Below are 27051 nucleotides of genomic sequence, written 5' to 3'. Positions count from 1 at the left end.
TGGGGGGGGGTGGGGGTGGCAGCAGGCGGGTTTAATCTGCTAGTTTATTCATTTAAAAAAAAAATAATAACAATAATAATAAAACCTCCTCGAATTCCCGAATCACAAACCATTTTCAGCTCGTTTAAGTTTCTGATTGCATAATCAGGGAATTAATTGGGAATAAATGGAGAGCGGCTTCTAAGGAGAGGGCAGGAGGGATGGAGCTGGCCGGGGAGGGGGGTGAAGGTGGAGTCGCAGCAGCATCTTGGTGAGCGGAGAAGGATTTGGGGGGGGATGTCCTGGCCGTAAATTGTCTCTCGTTTCCCACCTTTCAGTATGCGCCTTTTCGGTGGTAAAAATCGGTATTTTATGGTCGCAGGGGGGATTTGCGACGGACCGCATTTTATTGGAGGCATCGCTCCTTCCCTTTCGGGATATTTTGCTGTTTCTCACCCAAATTGAAGGGCTCTGCCAAGCCAAGGGTGATTTCGCTCCTTTCTGCCCATAATTCACCCAGAATAAGGCGGGAAGGGGTCAGCAAGACCCTCCCCCGCCCCGAGATGGGGCTGGCTTGGAGTAGCAGCTGTCAGAAGAGACAGCCAGACCCGAAGCTGGACGGAAGGAATAAATGCCAAAAAAAAAAAACCAAAACAAAAAACCACACAACCAAAAAAACAGATGAAGTTTAGATAAATCCTTTGCCCAAAACCTCCTGACATCCCCGGCGGGAGAAATAACAGTTTATTCCCCAGCAGATTTTTTTCTGGCTGCTCCTGAGCGGGGGGGAGCCCCATCCTCTTCCTCGGAGGAAGGGCAAGGGATCAAAAAGTGTCATCGGGGCAGTAAACTCCTCGGAAAGAAGGCAAAACCAAGAGAAAAATATAAAAAAACCCCAACTTCTCTTTGGGGGATACAGCTGAATACTCCTTCGGAGGCAGAGAACGGTCCCACCTCTCCCCTCTGCTCCATCCCAGCTTACCCATTACATGGCTCGAGAAATTTTGCGATACATATGTTGCATTAGAGAGCGACAAAAAATGTTAATTAAGACATGGAAAGAAAAGTTAATAATTTACAAAGCAGTGTTTAATTCCCTACGCAGAAAAGGATGATTTATTTATTTATTTACCTATTATTTTCCTTACTCCAGAAGCCTGGAGCTTGTCCCAGGCACTATTTTCCAGGCGGGGTGGTGGGGGGAGATGTCCCCAAAACACCACCAAGACGCCTTTTTTTCCCCTGGGGCGGAGGAGGGAGGGGGGAAAGACCCCGGTTGCACTGAAGCAAGCACCTAAATAAGCAGGAAAAGGTGATATTTGAAAATTGCTAACAGCATGCCCACGGCGGCTGCTGGCTGTTTGGAAAGGAAATCCGAGTCTTTCACTGAAAAATAAATAAATAAATTCCAAAATGTTTAGCTTGGTACCTTGCCCATCAAAATTAATCACAGCGACAGATTAGGAAGTACATAAAAGTATATCTCTGGATAATGATATAGGAGAGCACAATAAATAAAAGTTGCACGTTGGAGGTGCTGTCAGGTCTGAGGAGAACTAGTAACTCACTCGTTTAACCCTGGGTGCGTGTTTTGGCTTTTAATTCCAATTAACGCCCGAGAGGAACATTTTCAACCTACGACGGGCTGAAGGAAATTGCTGGAAGGACCCGTAATACCGTGTTAACTGCGAGCTAAAACCCGGCTCAACAGGAGAGCCTTGGGGCAACGGGGGGGGGGGGGGGGGGGGGGGCATGTGTTTCCACTGCCTACAAAATAAAATTTTGAAGTTCTTATGGAAGTGAGGCTGCTGAGGACCCTCGTCGCCTGCAGTTATCTCCCTAAAGCATCTCCGGAGCTGTTAGTTTCCTTTTTTTCCTCTTTCTAACAGGCAATACAGGAAGCTAATTTTCTCAACCAGCTGATGTAAATTTAGGAGGGGTTACCATTCCTTGCAAGCTCTGGATACAAAGACTTCCTCACGTTTTTTTTTTTTTTTTTTTATTGCCAGTTAAGCCCTTCGTAAAACGACTTTGCAGCCCTCTTAAAACCCGAGTCCTTAGCGAAGCTAGTTAAAAAGCGGGGGGGGGGGTGGGGTGGATAACGTAAAATAAAGACCGAGCTGAGAAAGGAACCGGTAAAAACTTATCAGGGAACTTCAAAACAAATTGGACTCGAAGAACATAAAAGGGGAGAAGAAGGGAAAAAAACCGCCCTGGCCTCAGATGTTAATTTGAGCCTCCAGAAACACGTTGTTGGTGGGAGTTTTATAGCCCAATAATCAAAGTAAAGCGAATTATCCGAGCACTGAACAATGCAGCAGCCGGGGGGGGGGGGGGGGCGGCACCTCCTGCAGTCACATCTATAGGTGCTAGGGCCAGGTCTGGGACATATAGCCCAGGGATGAGCAAGACCTGATGCCTCGTGGGGAGCGTGTCTCCCTTAAAGCATTCCATCCATCCCTGTATCACCCATCCGTCTGTCCCGCAGCTCCTGTCGCTGGAGAAACCCGGGCTTATCTTGCATCGCTGCCCACAACCACATCTCTGCCCCCACCACCCCCTGCGCATCACAGCTCCTCCGCTCCCATTTGCATCCTGACTTTCATCCCCACGCCTCCCAAACTTTCAGGGGCTCCTTTTTGCTCTGCTTTGGATTATTTTTATTATTTAAAAAAAAATATTTTTCCCCTGAAATAAAGGTTACTTACGTGGCTGGGAGCGCTCCTGGACCAGCCGGAAGGGAGAGCATCTCTGGGGGAAAAGAAGGGAGAGAAGTTTGGCCGCCACTTCACCCTTCTCTCCCCTTTTCTCCCGGGTTATTTTGGCGAAGAGACAATGCCATAACACGCATCACATCTGCCCCAGCCCCCCCCTTACACCCCATTACTATGGTAAAACCTACAAAGCCTCTAAACAGCGATGGTGCCTCTAAATCTATGTCCGCAGACACAGAAGGTACAACGCTGCAGAGGCAGCGGGTCAGGAGGGCTCCGGGGTCAGCTTGCTCGCCTCCAATGGAGCTGCTGGGATAGAAAAGTTGGCCTTTCCATGAACCCGGTTTTGCCGTTTACCCGAACTTCAATAAAGTTTTCTTTCAGCCTCTCTACACGGAGGCGTCAAGAAGGTAAAAAGGGACCGTGGTTCGGGCTGTTTGCAGCAGGAACAACCATTTTCCCATCCCCCCTCCCCCCTTTTTTCTCCCCTTTCCCCGTACTTTTCCCCTTTATTTTCTCCCCTACACCCCTTTTTTCTTTATTTTCTCCCCCTCCCCCTTTATTTCCGTTTCCCCACACTTTCTTTTCCTCCTTCTCCCCCCCTCCCTCTACCCCCTTTCTTCCCCGGGCTACACCATGCATTTATATTCTCCCTCATTAGCCCCAGGTGTGTCACAGCCAAAGCTGACGGAGATGCTGGGTGAGGACCCTCCTGTGGGCAGCAGGCAGAAGCCCACCGCTGGCTGATGACCCTGGTACCAAAGGGACCTGCCATCCCTGGATGCCATCCCCAGCACCACCCCCTCCACGGGATACACCCTTAGACGGGGAGTACAGCACCCCCCAGCAACCAAAAAACCCAACCCACAACTCCAAACGCCAGTATCCCTCCCGAAAAAAAAGGAGAAATGGAACCTGGAGCGATGCTCCTTCCTCCCCACCTTCCTCCTCCTCCTGGCCCCAGTGCAGCCTGCAGCAGTTGCAGTTGCTCACCTCTGCTCCCCATCCCCGAGGAGATTTGGGGTGCTGCCCTGCCTCAGCTTTGGGGCACCGGGGTGCTCTGGGGGAGCACCCACCTCCCAGCACGTGGGGCTGCACTTTCCCGGCAGATTTTCTGCTTTTTCTAGCATTAAACCTCCTTTTCTCCCCTCCGTGGTGCCTTTCCCCACCTATTTTCCCCTTTCTGCTTTGATTTCTTGCCTATATAAGAGGATATTAAAAATATCCAAACCTCCACAGAACGGGCCCAGCTTTGGGTGCTGTTTGCTGATCGCCTTTTTATTTTATTTTAATTTTTTCGAGCTGGGTTTTATCTGGCTTCTCCACCTCAGCTGCGCGGGCTGGGCTCTTCCTTGGGAAGAGCCAAAATCCCAACTGGTTCCCAACACCTTTCCCTGCTCTGTGGAGGAAATTTTTAAAGAGGAGTAATGGTTACGTATCCTGTCGATACGTTTTATCCTTCCAGCCTCATCCTTATATTAATATCACTAAAGCAGGATGTGAAAGAAAAAAAAAAAAAAAGAAGAAACAGCTGATGAGCTTTACATATAAATTCCCCAGGATAAATGATAACCTTCTCCCTGTCCAGATCCGCATCCCCAGCTATCACAAAGAGGTCTGAGACCATGATTTGTTTAATGGCAGCTTAAATCGATGGGGGGGGGGGGGGGGGGGAGAAGGGGGAATAAATAAAATAAAACCTAAATAAAAATGCTTGCAAAGCCTCCTGTCCAATAACTCAGGGTCCCAGGGCTTGAGGGGACACAGACACCTCCAGCAGGCCTCCCTCTCCCAGCCCCCTGACACTGGGATTTTTAAGCAGCAAACTTCCCAAAGCCAAGGCCTATTAAAAAAAAAAAAAAAAAAAAAGGGGGGGGGGGGGCGGGCTCATTTCCAGCCCCCCCTCATGCACCCCCTGCCCTGCCCTGCCAGGGAAGTACAGGCACCCTGCCCGGGAGGGGGACACACACTGGTTTTTCCCTAAAATCCCCCCACTGCTGCCAGTTTGCAGGCTGCCTCCAAAGGCCAGGAGCAATGAATTACAGTTATTAGCACTATTACTACCATTATTCTCATTATTGTTATTGTTATTATTATTATTATTTAACAGCCTTTTCATTGCCTGGCAAAATTCAATATGACCTCTTGGCCTGAACGAGTCAACATGAGCGTGCCACAACAGCAAGAGAAAATAATAACAATAATAATAACGATGAAAATAATAATAATAACAATAATAAATTAAACAAAAAAGAGAAAAAGTTTAAAGCCGAGAGAGAAGTTAAACCCAGACAATTTTCTGCGGGATGGAAAGAAAATAAAGAGAAATGACTGGAAGCTAACCTCAATCCACAGCACTTGTCTGAAAACCCAGATTTCTCTTTTTTGTTGTTGTTGGGTTTTTAATATTATTATTGTTGTTGTTGGTTGGTTGTTTGAGGCTTTTTTACCCCCTTATTTACAGGTTGGGAGGATCTGAGATTTAAAGTCACTGGCCACGTCGTGATGTCATAAAAATCTGGAGCTGAGAGTTATCTTTAGGTTTGCTTAAACTTAACTTAAGCAATGACTGGTGCACATGGGATCCATTGCACATTGTCCCAGCATTTTTATTATCATTATTATTATTATTTTGGGGCGGGTTTGCGGGGAGATGTGGGGATAAAATAAGTCACCAGACATAAAAGTAAAACTAATTCACACTGACTGGTTTATTGAACACTGGGACTTTCACATACACACTAAAACTCTTTATTGCAAGTTTACAATGATCATGTAAAATCAGTCCAAAACCACAAATAAGCACGACAAAAAATCCCTAGCTACTGACTTTTTAAAACCTTTTTCTGCTTTTACTTTTTAAATAAGTCACTTTTTCACTCTCTTACTCCCCTTTTTCTTCCCAATTTCTCAGCAAGGACTCGTCCACCCTTGTGTGCTGTTTCGTAGCTGCTTTTTGTTTGCCCCTTTTTTTCTCTTTCTCTCTAAATCGTGATTTTTTTTCACTTTTTTCACATTGCTACAAAAGAACTTAACAGCTCCTTCGCTCATTGTGCATTTGTAATGCAGAGGGGAAAAAAAATACCTACATTTGCCTTTTTTGTTTGCTTGTTTGCCGTCAATATTATCATCATTTCTTCATTAAATTCACCCAACAGAACATTTACCTCTTCCTCCCGCCACCCTGCCCCCCCCATCCCCCCGCTTTAAAAAATAAATAAAACCCTGAAATGGCGTAAAAAAACACCCTGCAGGTACAGACACCTGGCCTCATGCTATCTGACATGCATCTAAAGCCCGTGGTCTTGGGGGAGACCCATTGTTTTTTATACGCACAGGAAAATAATAATAATTATTATTATTATTATAATAATAAAAGAAAAACTACGAGGGAAGGGGGAGGAGAACCAAGATATATATATATATATATATTAGATTCTATAAATAATCCAGAGTCATTTGTGTGCGGGTCTGGGGGTGTTTATAACCTGGTGATATCCTCCGTGCGCGGGTCCTGCGCGGCGGCGGAGGGCAGCTCCTCGCCCGCGGCCGTGCTCGCCGGGGCGGCGGGGGCGGTGGAGGCGCCGGCAGCCGCTGCCGTTGCTGCCCGTACTTTGGTGTTGGGCAGCCTGTGGTCTTTTTTCCATTTCATCCTCCTGTTCTGAAACCAGATTTTGATCTGCCGCTCGGAGAGGCAAAGCGAGTGGGCGATCTCGATGCGTCGCCGCCGGGTCAGGTACCTGTTATAGTGAAACTCCTTCTCCAGCTCCAAAACCTGCTGCCTGGTGTAGGCTGTCCTGGATCTCTTGGGTTCGCCTCCATTGTAATTGGGATTCACTGGAAAGGAGGGGAAGGAAAACAAAAAAAAGAGAGGAAAGGAGAAAAAAAACCCAACAACAAAAAAAAAAACAAAAACAAAAAAAAAACACACAAGGAAAATCAGCGTGGATGGAGAGAGGGTCGGGAGAGGCGACTGGAGGAGCCGGGGAAAAAAAAAAAAAAGTAATAGGCTAAATAGGTAATAAAGAACTTTGGGCAGCTCAAGAGTTTCTATTCTAATAGGAAGGGGTTTCCCTGGCTCAAAAGACTGAATTATTTATGCACCCCTTACAAAGCTTTCGGAGTTTCACACATACATAACAGAACGAGCCACATGGCTAAGGCTGCCCACAGTAGCTCGGCTATAAAATTTATGGTGGGTGTAATTACCCATTCGGAGTCGTAAATCCAGTTCAATTGTGCTAACCCAAAGACTCTCATGGAAGGGAAGGAAATAAAAAAAAGAGAGAGAGAGGCGAGAGGGAGCGAGCATGGTGTGAAAATAAGAGAGCGGAGAGACAGAAGAGGAAAATAAAAGTTGCATACCAGTACTGACGTGGATTTTTTTCATCCAGGGATAGACTATGGGCTGTTTGGAAGCTGTGCTGTTGGGATGGTCGGGGTTTGGCTGGTTGCAGGCTGGAGGGGCTGGGGAAGGAGTGGTGGAGGAGGTGGATAGAGCAGCCTGCTCGCAGAGCTGCTGTGCTTTCTCTGAGAGGTGTTGGCCTCCTGGAGTTTGCCCGTGTCCCCTTTGGAGCGCGGCCGGGTTGCCGGGAGCCTGCAGACCCCCGCAGCTGAACGGGCGGTCGGGGAAGGAGGGTCGTGGCACGGGGTACAGCTCTTGATGGTGATGCTGGTAGCTGGACTCCCTTGTCCGGCTATAATATTCCGGACTGTGGTCTGGGATGTAATTATTTTGCGAATATTCCTCGCATGGAGGAAATTTCGGATCGATGTAGTTAGAGTCCATCAAATAAGAGCTCATGATCATTAATTTCTGGAGTGGAAAATAATTTTTCTCGCTTTGTCGTTTTTCTGCTCCATAAAGCCCTCCTACTAGCTGGCGACCCCGTAAAGTTACTTTCACCATGTGACATCCCCGGCCAATCACACCCGCCAGCCCAGTCCCCGGATAAGGAACCAAAAGCTTCTGCAAAATGTACCTAAATTGGGGGGGGGGGGGGGGGGGGGGGGGGGGATGCGTGGGAGTGGGGGCGCGGGGAGAGCCGGGGAGATGCGCTTCGCTGAGAGGTGCCGGGTCCCGGGGTCCGTCACTACCCCGTCGGCTGCTGGGAGCGGGGGGGGCACACACAATGGGGGGACCCCCGCTTGGGCGTTGCGTGGGTGGGGATGAGTGTGAGGGTGAGTGGGGGTGTTGGGGGGCACCGGGCATCCCCCCACGATCTGGGCTGGGAACAATGAGCCCCCCACCCTTTGGTGTGAGTGTGAGTGCTTGAGTGTGAGTGCGTGCATGTGAGTGTGCCCACCCCGAGCTGCACTGACTCCCCCAAACCCTACCCCCGGCAGCCCCCATGTCCACATCCGCCCCCCCCCCCCCCCTCCAAGGCTGGGGAAGGGACAGTGTAGGTTGGGGACACAGCCAGGGGGATCCCTCAAACACCCCGCAGCCCAGACCCGCCCCCCCCATCCCAGAGGGAAGAGGGTTAAACGCTGTCCAGCACCTATTTTTTTCGGGGGGCAGAGGCATTACCTGGAAGGTAGAGGGGGTTTGCTGACCCTGCCTTCAGTCCCAGGGGGGCAGGTCTGCCCTCCCCCGCAACCAGCAGCACGGCAGGGCGGGGTGGGCCGCCCCCCCAGGCAGCGGGGCCCCCCACTTTGCTCCTCAAACTGGCCCCGCTTTGCTTAGCCCCGGCCTTTTGGGAGCAGAGCGGGTGGTTTGGGGGGGGGTGGTGTTGGGGGGGGTGGGGGTGGAGGCAGCACCCTGCTTGTTCCTCGGCCCTGGGTGCTGCAGGTACGCACCCACGGGGTCCCACGTCCACGCGTGTGCAACACACAAGCGTGTGCACCGCTCCTGGCCAACCCGGACCTTGCTTAAGCATTGACCTCCCCAGGCTCAAGCTCTGATATATACATACATACATACATATATAAATAAGATATGTTTATATATATATATAAAAAATTGGGGGGGGGCAAAGCTGGAGGAATGCGTTAAAAATGGCTCCCACCTCCCCGGCGCAGGTCGGGGAGCTGCAAATAAATGGATGTCAACATTTTGGGAGGGTTTTAGCTCCCTCAATTAAAGCTTTTTTTTTAAATCTCCATATCGCCCTAAAGAGAGGGGCAGAGGAGGGAGGTGGGGTATTCCCTCCTTGTGCTTGATAACAATTATAGTTGAAAATCATAGCTTGCAGGGCATTGCCATATTTTACTTGATAACAATAAAAGTGACACATAAAGTTAACTGTTTATGTTTTATTTATTAGACTAAATGTGCCAGCGGTGTCGAAGGCTTTTGGCTGGTTGTTACAGCTTTTTATGGGGTTGTAAAACGCCATAAATCAGTCACTGCGAAATGGTCGGGGCTCTTTGTGCTCTTGGCTGAGAGTTGTGTTTGCGGTGGCTGCTGTTTCTTCTCGAGATGAAAAGTAATAATGGGATTTTATTTTGATTATTATCACCCCCACACACACACCCCAATCATCGCGGTGATTTCGCTTTTTACCTTTTTATTTTCTTTTATTTTTGTTATTATTATTACTATTAACAAGCCCTGGCAAACAGCAAACGCCGCTTTCGCACTTTGAGTAAACTACCTTTAGAAAATGACATCAGCAGGGTTTGAGGATTTAATTAGGAGCGCAGCAATTAAAGGAAAGCAGAACTTTCCAAGGCTCTGGCATCGCCCATATATTCCCCTAGAGACGAATTTGTGACTGGGAGACGCTCACACAAATTCGAGTCTACAGGGTACATATAGGCGACGGGGAGGGCTGGGGGCGGGGGGGGTGGCAAACGGGGGGGAGGGGGCTGAGCCCCCCTCGGACACCAGCTCCGCATCTGTGTGGGCGCCGGGACATGGACTGAGTGGTTTTCTGGCTTTATTTGGGCTTTTTTTGGGGTGGGGTGGAGTGGGGGTGGGGGTAGGGGCGGTAATTGTGGTTGATTTGCAGGGCTTCGCTAATTGCTGGCCCCGTGCACCGGCAAAGCCTGCTCCTTCCTAAAGTTGTAAATCCCGGAATTCCATATAGAAACGCCCACATATATACCTATATAAGGTAAAATTCTTGTTCTTCCCAGAAGGGTTTCAGGGACAGGGAGTGAAGGGGGGATGGGAGTAGCGAGGTTGGGGGGGAAAAGACATGAATAGAAATGTATTCCGGAACCCAAAACATTGATTTAAATATATCCAATAAATTCCTTTTCTCCAGCTATACTTCATTCTGCCCAAACACCTCAGACTCATGCAGGGCTTTGACATTTATAGTTCAGACTGATGCAACAACTTTATTCCAAGGCTGAGGGAATATTGAATAAAGATGGAGAGTTAATAAAGTAATTTTTACCTACGCACGTCCTTCCCCCCTCTCTCTGAATATATGGTTTTCAATAAGCACCTGCAGAATAAATAAATATCCACAGGTAGTTCTCTTAAGGCTATGCTGGATGTTTAAAAAAAAAAAAAAAGAAGCAGCAAAATAAAGCACGGAACAAACCGGCAGCAATCAAATCATTAAAAAATTCAAGGCGTGAAGGTCACAAACTGGGCGACTCTGGACTCTCACTCTCTCAGGGGGGAAACGCAACTTTATTTGCACCGTCTGCACCCCACCCCCCCTTCCCACCCAAATACATCGATTTTTGAGAACTTGCCTCTCCATCGTCTTTCCCCCATCTCCCTTCATCCCCTCTGTGTGCTTGGGGGGGGGGCTGCCCTCGGATTTCTTACAAGTGCATTAAAAAACAAACAAACAAAAGAAATCCCCCGGATTTCTTACATGTGCACCCAAAAAATCCTACTTTTCCCTTTTTATTGCTTATGGTTTAATGTTTCCCCCCTCTGCTTTTTAACCAGTTTAGAGCTGTGCCTCTTGCTGAAGTGTTTGGATTTTATATTTATTTAATCCCCCCTCTTCCCCCCCCCCCCCCTAAAATAAGTCTGCAGGGACGTGTGAAGAATAGTTGTACAAGAATCTGGCTCTTTTGTCCATACAGCAGCCCTCCCACCGCTCTCCATCCCTCGTCCCCCCACCAGCAGAACCGTGTCGAGAAACAGTTTGGGAGGGACAAAACCCAGAGAAACGCAGCACCTCGGCAGAGAAAAAGAAAAAAAGGGGAAAAAAGGAAAAATAAAAAGGATTTTTTTTTTTAAATCTCATCTGGGCCTTTATTTCCTTTTCCTACCTAGGATGAGGGCTGCGAAATATAGATCTGGTTACCGTCGCGGGGACATTTTTAAGTACAAAGCGCCTTTTTGACAGTACTGAAGAAAAATAAGTATGCATTGTCTCTCCGGATTCATTGTGTTGGCTATTACCATACTGACCGTTTGGTAACCTGTACCTCAGCCCATTAGCAATCTGTGCTTTCCAGAAAAAAATGAAGTACCTATCTACTGGGGGTTTGTTATCCCGCGTTTAATAATAATAGGAAAAGCGGGGTAAAAGCTCGCGGTGGATGAACTCTGCCTCCTTGAGATGCGGGAGGTGGGAATCAGTTTGAGAGTGGAGTTTTATTCCAAGCTTGTTTTAAGGTGATTATCGCACAATTAGTGGTGGGAGAACTAAAAACCTGCGTGGGAGCGCGTATATATTTTGTATTATTTTTTAATAGTTGGGTCCTCTCTGCCATAGGCAATGACATGTAATTAATTATATTTTATTTTTCTTCCTTCCAACTTGAAAGCAGTGAGTGCAAAGAAGACCTTTTCTTTTTGTCCCTTCCTAATGCAAATAGACAAGGTCTAATTTATGCAAAGAAATATGCAAATGTTTAATTGATTTTTTTCTTAAATCTGTTGTCAGTAAAAGTAATGAATAGGCCTAAAACGATTTTAATAAGCAAAGCCTGTCACCTAAAGTCCTAGCCTTCACATTTTTCTTTTGAGCCTCTTTCGTCTCAAAGAAACTAATAATGTAAATATTTATCCCTTCATTTTAACGCAGTAAAGATGAATCCCTCTTGTTTGCAAAAGAACTAAAAAAATAAAATAAAATGTGCAAACCAGTTTCTCTATCTATCCCTTCCCCCTCCCCCCCCTTCTCACCCCACCCAGGAATTCAATTTTCTTCAAATCTCGTTGAAAGTGGCTTTTTAAAAAGTGGGCGCATTTTAATATTGGTTAGACAGCGTGACCTGAATTTCACCTCAACTGTTTGACTTGATCCAATAGGTCACTGCCAAGGAGTTATTGATGGGGGAACTCCATTGAAATTTCTCTCCTCACAAATGGCCTTTAGATCTTCTAGCGAGTTCAATAACTAGTTATAATGTAGAAGGGGAAAAATGAAGCCCAGAGGCAAACTAATTTGATGTTTCATTTTTATGCTGGAGAAATTGTTGGTTTTTGTTCCTCTCACCTCTCGCTCTGCCCCTCTCTGCCTCTCCAAAAGTGGGGGGGGGGGGGGGCACGGGGGGACGGGGACACAAAAAATAAAAATAATCTGGTGTGAGCGAAGCCCCCTCTGAGCACAGGTCTGTCTGTGCTAGAAATATCTGCTATTTTATTTATAATTTAATTGGCACTGGCGCTTCAGCCCGGGAACTCCTTGGGACTCGGTGGAGCGTGGAGCCCAGCAAGAAACTTGCTGCTTGGTAGGAAACATTTTTTTTTTTCTTTTTAAATTGTTTTCTTTTTCCTTTTTTTTTTTCTTCCCCCCACCCCCCCCCCCCCCCACTTTTTTTATTCCTTTTTTCGGGAAAGATTTTGTCCCAAGCCAATCAAAGGCGCCAGTAGCCCCGTCATAGCCCTCTGCTCCCCAAGTTCTGCGGTCCGCAGGGCCAGGCAGCGCCAGTGCTCGCGGCAGCTCTGCCCCCCAGCAAACCAAGCCCCTCCGAGCGGCTCTGAGCCGGACTCGGCAATAAACCCTCACAAACATTTTATTCCCCGGGTTTTTATCCGTGTGCTATGTCGCCCAGCTCATGTGAGCACATCTGGGCTCTCCCCTGGTTCGTTGGCCTCGGGGAGGGTTTTCTCCCTTTTGCTTCCTTCAGATTAATTTTCTTTCAGGCCTAAAATATTTAATTGGTGGTGGGAGGTGTTATTGGAGTTGGGGGGGGGGGGACCGAGAGGCAGAAGCAGAAGCAGACGCAGACTCAGCTGGAGGATGCTTTTAAGTGATACATACACAGGAGCTAAGATTTCTCCTTGACTTTTCACAAAGACGACTTACACTGACCCACCGGATAATTGCTGAACCCTGGGTTAAGTTGAAAAGAAAACATTGGGCTTGTATTGGGGAAAGGGCTTGTTTTGCGAGGGGGTAGAAAGTGAAAGTTGCAGGAGAAAGTGTCCAGGGCCTGCAGCAAGCCCATTAGCAGATCTATAGATGTTATCGTATGGGATGGAAACATATACAAACTTGAGGCTGATCCCTCTTGTTGGAGAGAGCTTCTGCTTCAGTGGTACTTATTGCTCTCACCCCGTGGAAATCATCCTCCAGGAAGACAATATTAATAATTAACATCACTTCCCGCCCCCCTCCCCCGCCCCCCCTCCCCCCAGCCTCCTCCCCCAGACCACCTTAGGTTGCAAATCCACTTCTAGGCTCTATAATCCTGAGTCTTCCTTGATTGCCTGGGCCGGGGAGAAGGGAGTGGGAAAAGTTTCTTTTAAGTGATACATACTTATGTATGGGACAGAGGATGAAAAATAAGGTATTTCCCTCTCCCACCCCCCCTCGAAAGTTAATCCAGCCCGAGCTGCCGGGGGGGGGGGGGCGGGGCGAAGGGGATAACCGAGGGATCTGGGGAGAGGGGCAGCCTTGACCCTTGTTGCTGCAAAGGGAAGGTGACAGACAGAGGCAGAGGGAAGGTGGCAGAGGTGACTCAGCCTTCACTCGGGGGATGCAGAACCCCTGGCCTGGCACCACAACAGGGTGGAAACGGATAAGATAATCGGAAATTCCCTCTTTTCCCTGCATTTTGAGTCTTCCCAAGCGAAGACGAAGCCCAGTTTTCACCAGGCTGCCTTCATCCCTTTTTAACATCCTTTGCAATTAAAAATAAATCCCGGGGGGTGCTGCTTTCGGGGACGCGACCCAGCACTTCTTAAGCAAAAAGCGGCCAAAAACCCATGCAGAAAATCCTCTTTTTTTTTTTCCTCCTCGGTGTTCAAATGGCCGCGTTGCTCCAAGCAAACGCATCCCTGAGACACCCAGTCCCCGCCGATGCACCTTGGAGACTGCTGAAAGCTCGGATCAATACCCCGGTGTTATTAAAAACCCTTGTGTATCCTTTCGTCTGGATGCAGGTCAATGGAAAGTGGGGTGAGGAGGGATGGAGAAGCGGACGACACGCGTGGGGAGTGACAAGGGTGTGTGGGGGGGGGTCCTGCCCCTGTAGGGCCAGACAGCATCACATGGAGGGCAGATCCGCAGTCTCGCAGCCAGCTGCAGATGTGGAAGGGATGGGATGAAGGGCAAGATGATTTAAAATCCCGGTTTTATCGCCCTTTGGGCCGTGTTTTAAACTCTCTCGGTGTGTAAACATGCTCTTTAAATCCGACATGACCCAGATGCGCGCAGCTCCGCGCCCATGTGCGCACCCCCAGTCCTGACAGCTCACAGCCAGACAGGGACAATGGGCTTTTCCCGGGGGGAATTCTGCTCCCCCGGGGCTGAGGAATGGGGAGGGATGTTCCCTCCGCACCCTCAGCCTGGCGAACCGCTTCGCCGAGCCATCACATGTATTTAAATCTTAATAATAATTGCAATAATGATATTAACACCCCGAGAAGGCGGCGCGGACACCCCGGAGCCCGGGGAACCCTTGTTAGTGTGGGAAAGGAGGGATTTAACGCGAGGAAAGGCACTCGCCGCTCCCTTTAATGTTTATTTATTTTTTTTCACTAGGGTACTTTCAGTTTAATCTTTCGCAGTGCAATAAACTATTATCTTAGTTAATCCCCAAGGTGAATCCATCAAAACCTTTTAATAAAACGTTTCGTGGCTTCCACGGGGGCCTCCAGCAATAGGGGCTGAAGAAGGGCAATCCTTGGGTTGTTTGGGGTTTTTTTTTTGGGGGGGGAGTCTCCCTAAAATTTCCTGCTAGTGAAACGGGTGAGAGGGGATGTCCCCCCTCGGCGGGGCCATTAGGATTCCGGCAGCATGGGGAGCTGTGGGAGCCATCACTCACGGCCCCGGGAGCAAAGGGAGCCGGGCTGGAACAAGCAGAGCCGCGGGGATGATATAGGGAAGCAGGCCGCCAGCATCAATCCCGACCTGATAAGAAATTGGCTGCTTCCCTGGGGAAAAAAAAAAAAAAGAAAAAAAAAAAGAAAAAAAAAAAGGTTGGGAGTGTGCTGAAGAAAAAGAGACAAAAATGGGGGACCTGAAAGGAAGGAGGAAAAAAAAGGAAAAAAAGGAAAAAAAGGAAAATAATGGGGAAAAATAATATTATGGCCCGTTTGCCTGGGCCAGAGGTTTTGGGGGGGAAAATCGCCTTTTCCCAACCCTAAAGATGCCCCCGGTCCTTTATGTTTTCCGGGAAAACTGGGAAAGGCTAGCTGATTTGGGGGGGGGGGGGGGGGGGGGGGGAAAGGGAAAGGGAAAAGAAGGGGAAAGCAGCCCTTCGCCCAGAGGACACGGTGAAGGTCGCTTCAAGGACCAGCCTACGAGGGGTTGTGCAAACTGCAGCTCCCCAAAATCTTCTTTTAAGTCCCAGATCTGACTTGAAACATTGCGTTTGGGGCTTAAGTGAAGGATTAGGCGTTCGTGCAGCACGCTGAAAGTCTTCCATAAAATATAGGTTTGTTCATACTCCACTTCTCCCCTTACGCATGACCCAGCCACTCCAGCCCCAGCCTATTTTTTAAAGCTTTCTATTTCGCCACAATATTATAGAGAATTAATTTCGACAAGAGACAGGTACCGAAGAGGAGCAGACACAGATGTAAAGTGTCAGCTTGAGTCTGCAGGTAAATATTTTCCCCTTTTCCAACATGTAAAGGGCTTTATTCTGCCTTGGAATGGAGAGAAAGAAAAAGAGCAGGAAAGAGGGATTATTGTTTGCGCAGGATGCGCATGGACACGCACCAGACCACGCACTCAAGTGGCCTTTTTTCCCCAAAAAGAGGCACCCATGTGCTCTAGAGAGAGAAGAGACCCCCGCCCAAGGGAGCAAGGGAGAGGAAAGATGCTCAGGACCCCTTCCCAGGGGCCAGCCCCCTCAATGTTCCCCCAAAATCTCTTTCAGCACCCGGGGAGGGGGCGGGGGGAGCCTTGCACGCAGCTGAGTGGCTCTTTTGGGGGGGGGGGGCGGAATTTGCTTAGATCCCAAATTTGGGGGATATTTTGGTGAAGTGGATTGTTCTGCTGGATGCTGGATCCCAGAGAGGGGTGTGAAGGAGAGGAGCCGGCGAAGAGGAGATGGCACCGGGGCCTGGAGTGGGACATGAGCTACCTCGTTATTAATTACAGAAACTCATCAAGCTCAGCCTGCAAAGACCTTAATGTGGGCTCTAACCGGGAGGCGGTGTCCCCTCCCCACAAAGGAGAGGAGGCTTTGAGCTTTGCAGAAGCTCTGTGTGTCCCCTGAACTCTGTGTCGTCCCCCCAACTGTGTGTGTCCTCCAGACTGTGTCCCCCCCAATGTCCACACCGAGGACGAATCTGCTGGGGGGGGGGGGGGGGGGGGGGGAAGAGGAGGGGGCTTCCAGTGGGTTGCCTTCGGTTTGAGGTGGAATGTAGAGTTGGGTGGGGGAGTGAGGCGGGGGTTGAAGTACAAGAAGGAAAGAAGGGTGAGATGTATGGAAAAACAGAGGATGAGAGACGAATATGGAAAGAAGAAGGTAGCGGGAAAGGGAGAGAGATGGGGAGAGAAGAAAAAAAAGAGAAGGAAGGAAGGAAAGGGAAAAAAGAAAGCAAAGAGGAAGAAAAGAGGAAGAAAAGAAAGAAGAGAGGAAAATAAGCAGAAGAAATTAAATCAGGGATGGAGGTGTATTCGCCGACGCCCCGCAGAAGAGATGCCCTGTGTGGTTTGCCGGGGTTTTGGAGAGCTGGAAGGCCGGGGGGGTCCCAGCAGACACGTAGCGCTGTGTTGCTCCCCCTGCCCGTGGCAGAGCCCTCCCCCCCCCCGCCCCCCCCAGCTGGGAGCCGCGCGTCCGGGGGAGCGGGTGGACACGGGAAGGAGGGAGGGGGGAGCTGGTGTCTTGAAAACAACATAAATAATCATAAAGAAAAATAGTATTACATACTACTGACTCCCTTCAAGTTATATTTATTTATTTTTCCTAAATCTACAGGACAGAAAGTTTCATTTTTTTTAAAGCAGGACGAACTCCTCCTAGTCAAACTCCAGCAAACTCTAAAAACCTGCCCTGGACGCAAATAAATACCAGAGGTCAACAGTAGCCGCTCTCCCTTCCCTGGTGATTATTTTACTGCTGAGAGGGAATCAGAGGAATCTGCTAAGTGCCAGGAAAACATTTAAATATATCTGTGTCTGTTTACCTAAGTGTGCGTGTCTGTGTGCGCACACGGGCGCAGCCCGAGCCCTGTAGCCGCCTATGAACTGCACTTATACGTATCTATACTGAGCCGTGCACAGCACCCCGGTGCCTATGGCTGCGTATAATATCAATATGCACACCGACGCAGCCCAAGCAGGAAGAAAAGGACCAATAAATTGTGTCTAGGAGGAAATAAAGGTGTGCTTTCTCTCGTGTCTGGCCAAATCATGTTGCTTTGACCCTTTTTCCCATAAGGAGGAGAAAAGAGTTGGGATAAAGAGGTGGAGAGGATGTGTCCGGAGCGAAAATAATTAGTGTGTTTATTTTCTTTCGTCCCTTCCTTCCTAAAAGCAGGGAAAGTGGATGGGGAGGATGTATATTCCCAGTCCCTGCTGGGAAAAGGGGTCATGTCTGCCAGGCAAGAAAAAAAAATCACAAATAACGTCCGTCCGTCCGTGTCGTGTCCCCCCCCCAAAAAAAAAAAAAAAGAGGGGAAAAAATTAGAAATCGATAACTCGGGACTCAACTCTTGACCAGGAAAACCCAGATCAAAACATCATTTGATAGAAACGCGCTTTGAGGAGTGGATAATAAATCAATAAAATCAATCCATCAATAGGATCTGCGGGGACAGGCGGGCTCCGCAGCCGGGCTGCTGAGAGCGGGCAGGGGGAAAATGGAAGTTAATATTCAGAAACTCTCTTCCCTGCCTCGGGGAGGGAAAAACCCACCCAGATGATGGGATGGAAACATCGGGCTGCACTTATTTCAGCCGGATTTCCTCCGTCTTTTCATCCACCTTCTAATAACCCTTCTTTTTTTTTTCCCAGCACCCAGCTAGATGCGAGGAAAGCATATTCCCCAGTCATTCTCCGGACTTTGGGTTGGTTTTGGTGTTGGTGTGTTGTTTTTTTTTTTTTCCTTCCTGTCCAATTACACAGAAAATTATTTTGCTGTTTCTGTAAAGGGGGTTTCTTATGAACACTGTATTTTTTAAATCCCGTAATTCACACAACAGACGACTGGAAGCTCTCTTGGTCGCATACGCAAACGCGAGCAGCATCTAAACTCAAATTAAATTATATTTAAGCGAAAACGCAAAATATCCGGAAGAAGTGTCTCCAACCCGGCATTTATTTTTAATGATCCCCCCATCCATCATCGAGAGGAAGAGGTGGGAAATTAGAGGTCGCAGTGGAAAGAAAGAGCCGAGTTTCACGTCGAATGCAAAAAACTTTCTTCTTCCTCCCCCAATGTGGGAAAACGCCCGTGTTTCTGCCACAGCCAGCCTCGACACGCGTGGGAGAGCATCCCCTATCACCCTTGAAAAGCTCTGGTGGTCCGTGGTGAAGCTGGGGGGACCGCTCCCCCCCAAATCACCTCTTCCCTTTGGATGCTGCCGGGTTTTGAGCGACTTCACATTATCCCAGAAGCACATTTTTTAAACCAGTCTTGCAAGGACTTTCCCATGGGGTTTGCGGTGATGGGGGAGGTTTAGGATCAGTGGGGTCCAGGGTCCCCCAACCCCTGAGTGCTCCCAGCTCCCCAGGTTTGGAGCTGCCCAAATCTTTGCACCGTTTTTCTTTATTTTTTCTAACACCTTTCCCCACTATTAACAACCGCTAAATAAAGGGAATAACGCTAATTTTCAACGTTTTTCCCTTTTCCAAGCCCGCAGCACCTGCACCACCCCGGGGGGGGGGGGCGGGGGGCAAGAAAAGGATGCTGAGGCCCCAAGGACCCCCACGAGAGCCCTGGGCTGGCAACCGTGGCCTTGTCCAACAGCCACAGACACCTCGCTTGCTCCGGGATGGGGGAGTGCAAAGAAAATACTGATTATTTCTGATGCTATTTTTAAAAATACCCTTTGAGGTGGCCCGCCCGCCTCGAGAGAGCCGTATAGGCGAGCCCTATAGATCCCCATTGCTGTATAGGACTTAGGTAGACAGGTCTGCCCAGGGAGCTGGGTGTGTGTGTCTACCTTCCCAGTGGAGTTGAGGGGAAAAATTAATATGCATCTCTATGATGGAGACTAAAACCTGGCACCCCAAGATGTGCTTCTATGTTGGTTTGTGCAGCTCCCGGCCCTGGTGCCCAAAGGAGGGTGCAAAAAGGGGGCAGCGAGGCCTGGGGGTGCTCACAAGGCCTCAGCAAAACAGCCCCCTCCAGTCACTGAAACCCACCCTCTGACCTCATCGAGACCCTCAGACAATCAAATGTTCCCCTCAGGGGGGGTCAGCCCCCGCAGGACACCCTCAAACGACGGTCCCCCAGATAAGGCACTTAAAGAAGGGACTTAAAATCCACCCCCCACACCGGGTGCCCCAAAAGGATCACAGGTCCCAGGGAGCTTCCCCAGCAAGGTTGCTCCCTGCTTTTGGGGGAGGGATTGAGCCCCCACGGGGCTCTGGAGAGGAGAAGATTTGGGAGTCCCCAATACCTTTTGCCATGTCCCCACCTCTTAGTCAATCCTTTCCCCAAAGGTTGTGCTTGCAGAGTGGGGGGTGCAGCCCAGCTGCCCCCTGCCCCGCCCCCCCCCCCAGCACCCTGGCATGGGGGGCAGCCCCATCCCACCATCTGAGTGGGGAGCACTGGTCCCTGGAGTGCAGAGGAAGAGGCCAGCCCTGACTGCAATGGGGTCCCCATCCCTGCAAGGGAGCTGATAGGACAGGCTCAGCCCCAAAGAGCCCCCCCAGCACCCATGAAAAAAGTTGCACACATGGTGGGTTGGTGTTTGCATGTGTGTGAGGTCTTGGGGTGTACACGTGCACTTTTGAGGGGGTGCATGCATGCCCTTGTGAGCACATGTTTGCAAGCATGCATTTGCATGTCTGCATGTGTGCTGGCATAGGTGTGCACATGTGTGTGCATTTGCACACTTGCATGTATGTGCACACATTGGTGCCTATGTGTGTGCATTTGCATGCCTGCCTGTGCATGCATGTGTTTGCCTGTGTGTGCATGCGCACAGTGGGAATTTGCAACCTCTGCTCCCTGGGCTGCCCCCCCCCAAAATAAAACACGAGCCTCCTGCCCCAAGGATGCATCCCTCCTAAATGCAAGGCCTGGGTTAACACCAGGATGAGACCTTGCAGAGGATGGGGGGCACAAAGCTGAGCATCTGCCACCCCCTCAGAGAACAATAGAGGCCCAACCACTGTCTGGAAGGGGGTGCCCCATTGTTTTCCGTGGGACCCTCTCCTCAGGGGGGGTACCCTGTGGTGGGAGCCAGGGAGCTAGGCCATCTCCCACTCCCCCCAAGTTCCCAGCAAATTGCATCTCCCCTATTGCTTCCCCTCCCCAGGCTCCTCGGGGATGTTTGACCTCAAAGGGCCCCTGGGGTGGGCGGCGTCCTGGCACCCCAAGAGGTCCCCAGCAGGGGCTCCCCGAGCTCCAGCTCCCACCCTGCCGCACGTGAGATCCCCCACGCATGGCAGCCCCAACTTCACCAAACACCCCCTAACGAAGCACAGGCAGAGGGGGAGGGGGATGCGGCTCATGCTCTGCACAGACCCTCTTCCCCTCTGCGTGGGTCCCCACCAAGGTGCCGTGGGCCTCCGCACGGAGAAACCCTCCCTCCGCACACCTGCACCGGCCCCACCCGCGGCCCCGCTCCGCGCATGCCCTTCCCAGCGCGGCCGCCGCCTGGGGCTCTCCCAGTAATTATATTCCCCCCCCCCCCCTTCTTCTTCTTTTTTTTTTTTTTTAATTATTTCTTTCCCCTCCTCTCTTTGCAAAGCCCAACTCTACCCCCAAACACAAATACACCGCTCCCCCCCACCCCCACCCCCACCTCTCGGATGAAACTTAGGGATACGCACAGCCTGCTTCCAGGCTGGGGCTTGGCGGGGGTGTGTGTGTGTGTGGGGGGCAACTGATGAGGAAGGGGGGGTTTTGCTGCCGAACCAGTAATGTATAGACTTTCTTTGGCCTTATCTCGTCTCCAGCAGCCCTGGGGATGCAAAGGCGGGGGGGTCGGGGGTGAGGATGAGATTCCTGCCAGATAAGATCCTTGCCTGCAGCTCGCCCCTTTGCAAAACTCACATTCCAGCTCAGGCCCCCCCCTCCCCAACACCCACCCACCCCCGACATTTTCCCACGCAAGGAGGGGAATTTCAAAAATATTTCGCAATTCCTAGGGATGTTAAAAAAAATAAATAACTGAAATATATTTTTTTAAAAAAAGACAGAGAGCGAGAGACTTAGGATGAAGGAAAACTTACTGGGAGATGCTGCTCCAGGAGCCCCGCAGCCGCCGTGCTCCGCTCTAAGCGCCTTGTCCCACTGTCCCAGCATTAAACAGCTCTAGCAGCTGCGATGGTGGACAGTTAAGATTATATATGATGTAAATATATTGTGGGTTTGTCAGCTCCCCCAAACCATAAAACTTAGTTTAATGACATCACGTGCTCCCTGAGAGCCATTCAGGGCTTTTGCTTAGGGCCATCCACATAAATAACCTTCAAAAGTTTTAAACTACTAAATTCACATAGAAGCCATGAGTATTTCTGCTAATGTTCTCATGTTCTCGGTGACACTAAAAGAGCTTTGCTTTTTTAAAAAACAAAAACAAAACAAAACAAAAAGTCCTGGATTTATACATATATATAAAAAAATGGAACTTTGGTTTGTTTGCTGTTTTTGGGCCATTTTAAGTTCTCACGGGGTTGACACGGATGACGGGGCAAGGTAAGTCCTTTTCTGTTTCCTTCTTGAGTCTTTGGGAAGGGATCAAGCAGCCGAGAGGGGAAATAAAATGGCAAATCTCTTCCAGACAGCACCAGCAACAACATCCACCAAATACCCACCAGTCGCCAGAAAAATGCCCCTTAAAGAAGAGAGGGATGAGGGGTGCAGAGAGCCCCCCCCGACCCCCCTCTCCCCCCCTCCCCGGAGCAGGAGAAGCCAATAATTAATCATAAGCAGCCGCATTCCGCTCCGCAGGGTGGAAATGGGACAGTATGAAATTTAAAGTGGGTGTTTTGGGGTGCTGTTCTTTTTTTTTTTCCCCCTGCTCTCGCAGATAAAACACGCGTGGCCTGGGAGCTGGTTAACCCTTGCCTTGACAAACTCAAGCTGCCTTGACAGCTTCCCGGTTAAAAAGGAGAGGAAAAAGGTGTTGTTAGATTGCGAAATGTAATCAGAATAAAAAATAATAACCCAGAGACGCTGCAATAATGTTGGTGAGAGCGAGGGGAAGACATTGCTTAAGAGAAAATTGAATGGAATAACGAGCAATTACCAGTACACGCCAAGAGGGTTTTGTGCCTGAACAACCAGTCAATAGATTTACACAGCATGGGGAAAAAATAAAAAACGGGGAGGGGGGGCATAAAAAAAAGAGATGATTGGAATCGCTACTAGCCTCCCTGAAATCACCCCAGGCCCCAAGAGTGGGGGAACAACTCGGATATAGGCAGCAAATAAATGTGCGAGGCGAGCCTTGCTTGGCTTTGCAGTATTTCACTCCAAACCGAAGGGAAAATGACAGTCGAGACGGTAGGGAAAAAAAAAAAAAACCGGGGAAAAAAAAACCCAAACCCAAGAGGATTTTTATCCACTGACAGTAAAATTAAATATCTTTGCAGCTTGCAACTCGCCAAATAACCAGAACCCAACATCTACGAATAACACCCATCAAATAAAATAATAACAATTAAAATAAAAGCCCTCGGAGATGAGGAGGTGCCCCACTTGAGCACGCTGTGCTAATTGTACCCCTAAAGGCAGCCAGAGCCGCTGCTGGAAGAAACTTTTGTTTTGCAGGTTCAGGAAATTGTTCCGTTGTTTCCCATGTGTAAAGGAAATCCTATAAAGTTTTATGGAGCTTATTGGCTTCTCCCAGCATTTGTTTTCGCCTGTAAATAGCTGGCAAGACACAGGAGGAGTCACCCTGCGTGTGCGTGTCTGGGTGCAGCGCTGCACCATCTGCCTGGGAAAATATACGTTGAGCTCTATGCAAATGTGCCGGCACACGTATAGACGCTGTGCACCCACCTCTCGGCGGTGCACGAGTGGGTCTGGAGGGAGTGCTTGCACCCACCCGACCCCTCCGTGGGTGGAAAGCACGTGGAGAGGCACCTATAGACCCGCCACGAAGGTTTTTCTCAGCCCCGTGCCTACACCATATGGCTGTAGGTATGGAGGAGTCCATATGGACCGAAGTGTTAGCCTCCGGGATGTATGGACACCCTATGGAAGGCGTGTTTCCACCCCCGGAGTGGAGCCCATGTGTTCCGCATTAGGCCTCTCCAGCTTAGCAGAGACAGAAAATAATACCTATATTTTTAACAAAAGCAATAGATAGATGCCTACAAAAAGAGCCAAGAAGGGGGGTGCAGTCCTCTCTTCCCCTGCAGCCTCCCTGGGGTGTCAGCAGGGCCTGCAGCCCCCCACTTACCCAGGCAGCCCCCTCCATCCCCAGCCCAGTCACCTCCCGTCGGGCACTGGGACCTGCTTCCCGCTTCCAGGTGCTGCCCAGCCCGCAGCAGGAGGCAGCGGCTGCCAGGTTTTGGGGCAGAATCATTTTATCCCGAGTGTACGTTGGGGAGAAGAGGGGGGACGAAAGAGAAACAGAGAGAGAAGGTAATTTTAATACCATATTCCTATTAAAATGCCATCTGCCAGGCGAGGACACCAGCCTGGAATGGAAAGCCTGAGAGAAATAAATAAGTCCGGGATGGGACAGGGAGCGGCTCACCTTCCTCGGGGCCCAGCCAGCACTTAACCACCAAATTTAAAAAAAACCACTTTTTTTCCCCTTCCCCATGGTCTGGGAAATAGGAAAAGCAGCACGTACCTTTTCCAGGGTGGGGGGAGAAGGGTGTTCTTCATCCCTCCTGAGATCTGCTTTTTTTTTTTTCTTTTAAAATAAATAATAATATTAAAAAATCAATACTTTGCCAAAGTAGCAAAGGAGGAGGAAGCTGCTCCAAGGCAGGGAAGGAGCACAGAAATACCTGCCCGGCGCGCCAACTTTTGGATTATTTACTGTTTATTCCATATGACAAAATAGAAGTTTCATCGCCCTTTTGCAGACGAAACAACAACTAATAAATATACCGTGTACATCATTGCGGGGGGTGGGGTGGTAAAGGAAGTTACTGCGATGGACTGCATTTAGAGAGAGATGTACAAATTGGGGTTCGCCTTGGCTTTTTTAATATATATCTTAGCATTTAGCAAATCCACATTAATTACGCAACAAATAAATACACAATAATATTAAGCCCAGAGGCTCTATATCCCTCCCCCACCTCCCATGCTGCACTTTCCTGCCCGGAGATTTCGGAGGATCCGCGCAAACCTGTGTGTCCCGTCCCCCCGTCCCCCCCGCCCCCCAAGTCTATTCATTTCTTTTCTATGCAAATAATAATAAAACGATGCCATCCGAGTCCCAACGCAAACACTCAAACACACACCAGGGACCCCCCGGCTCATCTCAGGGGGTCTAGAAGTGCATTTTAGGGGGTGCCGAGCCCCGGCGAGGGGCAAGGTTTTTCTTTCCGACTTGAGAGCCGGAGCAGAGGTGCCAGAGCATCTTTCCTGGGCAATTCCCAGCCCAGCAGATCAGCAATTCCCTTCTCCCATACGGGCGAGCGGAGAGCGGGGCTGGGACTTCACGTAACTTATTGGGTTTGGGGTGGGTTTTTTTTCCCCCCTTATTTTCCTTTTTTCCTTCTTCACTAGCTTTTTCCCTCCTCCCTCCATTTTTCCTAGGAATATTGTGATTTTTAGAGCTGAGAGGACACGACCCAGCCACTCTGCGGATTTTTTTTTAAGCCTTATTGGTGGGGTTTTTTCCCCTTGGTAATTTTTCCCTTCGAAGAGCGCACAGGTTAGGACACTTATTAACAACCTAAAGAGCGATACACTAATTTTTTGCATGAAGCTAACAGCGGGGTTGTGTTTTTTTGTTGGTTTTCTTTTTCTTTTCTTTTTTTTTTTTTTTTTTTTTTTTTTTGCATACTAATAAGAGATCTCCTTTGTCTGAGGGATTTGTGAGGGTACGGACCAGAGTCCATCCAGCAGCTCCCTCCCTCCCCACCCCAAAATCAAAGTTTCCTCAAGGTAGCTTCCATCAGAAGTGACGAGAAAAAAAAAAAAAGAAAAAAAAAAAAAAAAGCAGGGGACCCCCCCCATCTCCTGCAATCCCACCTAAAGAGCCTCTTTGCTTTTCAACTTGGAATCTTTCTTCCACTTCATCCTCCGGTTTTGAAACCAGATTTTGATTTGTCTCTCGTTCAGACAGAGGTTGTTGGCGATCTCAATGCGCCTCCGCCGGGTCAGGTATCTGTTAAAATGAAATTCTTTCTCTAGTTCCAGAGTTTGGTAGCGGGTGTAGCTGGTTCGGGAGCGTTTACCGTCCGTTTCTGGGGAAGGAGAAAAAAAGGAAAAAAAAAAAAAAAAAAAAGAAGGGAAGACACCGCATGAAAAGCCAAAGCAATTCTGGATGGATTTTAAATTTTTTATTAAAATTTTGGTTTTCATGGTAAAACCCGGTTACAAATCTAGGATATACAGAAGTTTGCTGGGGCTGTGGGCACGCAGGGAGTGAAGTAGCCTGAAATCCTTCGTTCCCCAACACCTTCAGCCCCCCAAGTCCCCCCCTTTCTTTCTAAAGCCCAGATCAAACGCATGTAGATGAGCCAGAAGTGAACCTGTTTCCTCTCGGACAATAAGGAAGTCTACAAAGGAGGGAAATATCTTTTCTTGGGGATCTTGTCTTTTTTTCCTCCCCTTCTCAGCCCTGGGAGGGCGGAGGGGGAAAATCTCTCCATGCTTTCCCTCCACCTTCGCTTCTGGTGTCTTTTTTTTTTTTAAGCTCACCCTCAAAGAACATGTGTATTTCAAGTTATTTTTAACCCCCCTTCCCAAAAAAATGGAATATTGCCTTTTATACACGTTTTGTTTCTATGATCCAATTATGCTGTCATAAATTTGGGCGTATATAGCCTCTAAGCCTTTTAGTGGACAGTTTTACGAGCAATTGATGCCTTAGTCGTAAAATTTACGACCTCAGGTTTTTTATTATTTGCCCCGTATGGCCTATAAAAACCCAAGGCAAAAATCTTGTGAAACAAAAATCAAGAAGTGAAAGTTTTACCATGGCTCATGTGTAGTTTGGTCATCCAGGGGTAAATTTGTGGAGGTTGTTGCTGCTGCAGTTGTGGTCCTCCTTGTTGTGCTGTTTGCACGGGCTCAGCTTTGATTTCACTCGAGCTCTTAGATCTCTCCTCCAGCGCCGTGTTAGCACTCTTCTGACTGTAAATCCCGGGATTTAGGGATGCTTGATCGTCTCTGGCTAAAGGATGCCCTGAAGAACCCATGACCGTGCAGGAAGGTCGCTCGGGGTTAGCTCGGGGGGTTGCCGACATGTCCAAGCCGCTCAGGGAGCTGGCAGCCCCGGAGGAGGGGAGGGTGATGCTTAGATCCAAGCCACTGTAGCGGTACCTGGGTGACTGAACCTCAGGCACACTTCCATAATTTCCATAACTTTGCATGGCATAGGCAGGAACAGTGGGACTTTGCTTATAAAACGAATTGGCGACGTAAGAACTCATGGCGGAGGAGGGGAGGAAAAAAAAATAAAAAAAAGGGGGGGGGAGAAAATTTGGGGAGGGGGATTTTTTCCCCTCTTTTTTCTTCTTTTTCCCCCCCTCTGTTTTTTTCTCTTTTTATTCCTTTTTCCCCCTCTTTTTTCCTTTTTTCCTCTTTTTTCTTCTTTTTTTCTCCTCTTTTCTTCCTTATTTTTTCTCTTTTTCCCCCCTTTTTTCTTTTTTTTCTTTTTTTTTTTTTCAACCGCTTTGATTAGGGTGATTTGTGGCCCTTTGAAGTTCAGGGGTGGGGGGGGCGCGTTTTGTTCCTCCTAAAGTGCAGAATTTATAGGTGGGGATTCTTCTTTCTTTTT

The 27051-nt window shown here is 49.0% G+C and overlaps 2 protein-coding genes across 2 annotated transcripts; both read right to left on the bottom strand.

Moving 5' to 3' along the window:
* Window positions 1–6174: 6174 nt before the first annotated feature.
* HOXC4 (homeobox C4) lies at window positions 6175–7602 on the bottom strand. The gene is made up of 2 exons (XM_040581126.1): window positions 7059–7602; window positions 6175–6530 (listed from the first exon to the last, which is right to left on the bottom strand). The coding sequence occupies exons 1-2, from the start codon at window positions 7600–7602 to the stop codon at window positions 6175–6177; spliced, it is 900 nt and encodes a 299-aa protein (XP_040437060.1).
* Window positions 7603–25298: 17696 nt separating this feature from the next.
* HOXC5 (homeobox C5) lies at window positions 25299–26704 on the bottom strand. Its single transcript, XM_040581138.1, has 2 exons — window positions 26248–26704; window positions 25299–25513 (listed from the first exon to the last, which is right to left on the bottom strand). The coding sequence occupies exons 1-2, from the start codon at window positions 26702–26704 to the stop codon at window positions 25299–25301; spliced, it is 672 nt and encodes a 223-aa protein (XP_040437072.1).
* Between the last annotated feature and the right edge of the window lie 347 nt (window positions 26705–27051).

This window comes from Falco naumanni (assembly GCF_017639655.2).
Source record: "Falco naumanni isolate bFalNau1 chromosome 20 unlocalized genomic scaffold, bFalNau1.pat SUPER_20_unloc_1, whole genome shotgun sequence".
Classification (NCBI taxonomy): Eukaryota; Metazoa; Chordata; class Aves; order Falconiformes; family Falconidae; genus Falco; species Falco naumanni.
This window is presented reverse-complemented; position numbering and strand designations above follow the sequence as displayed.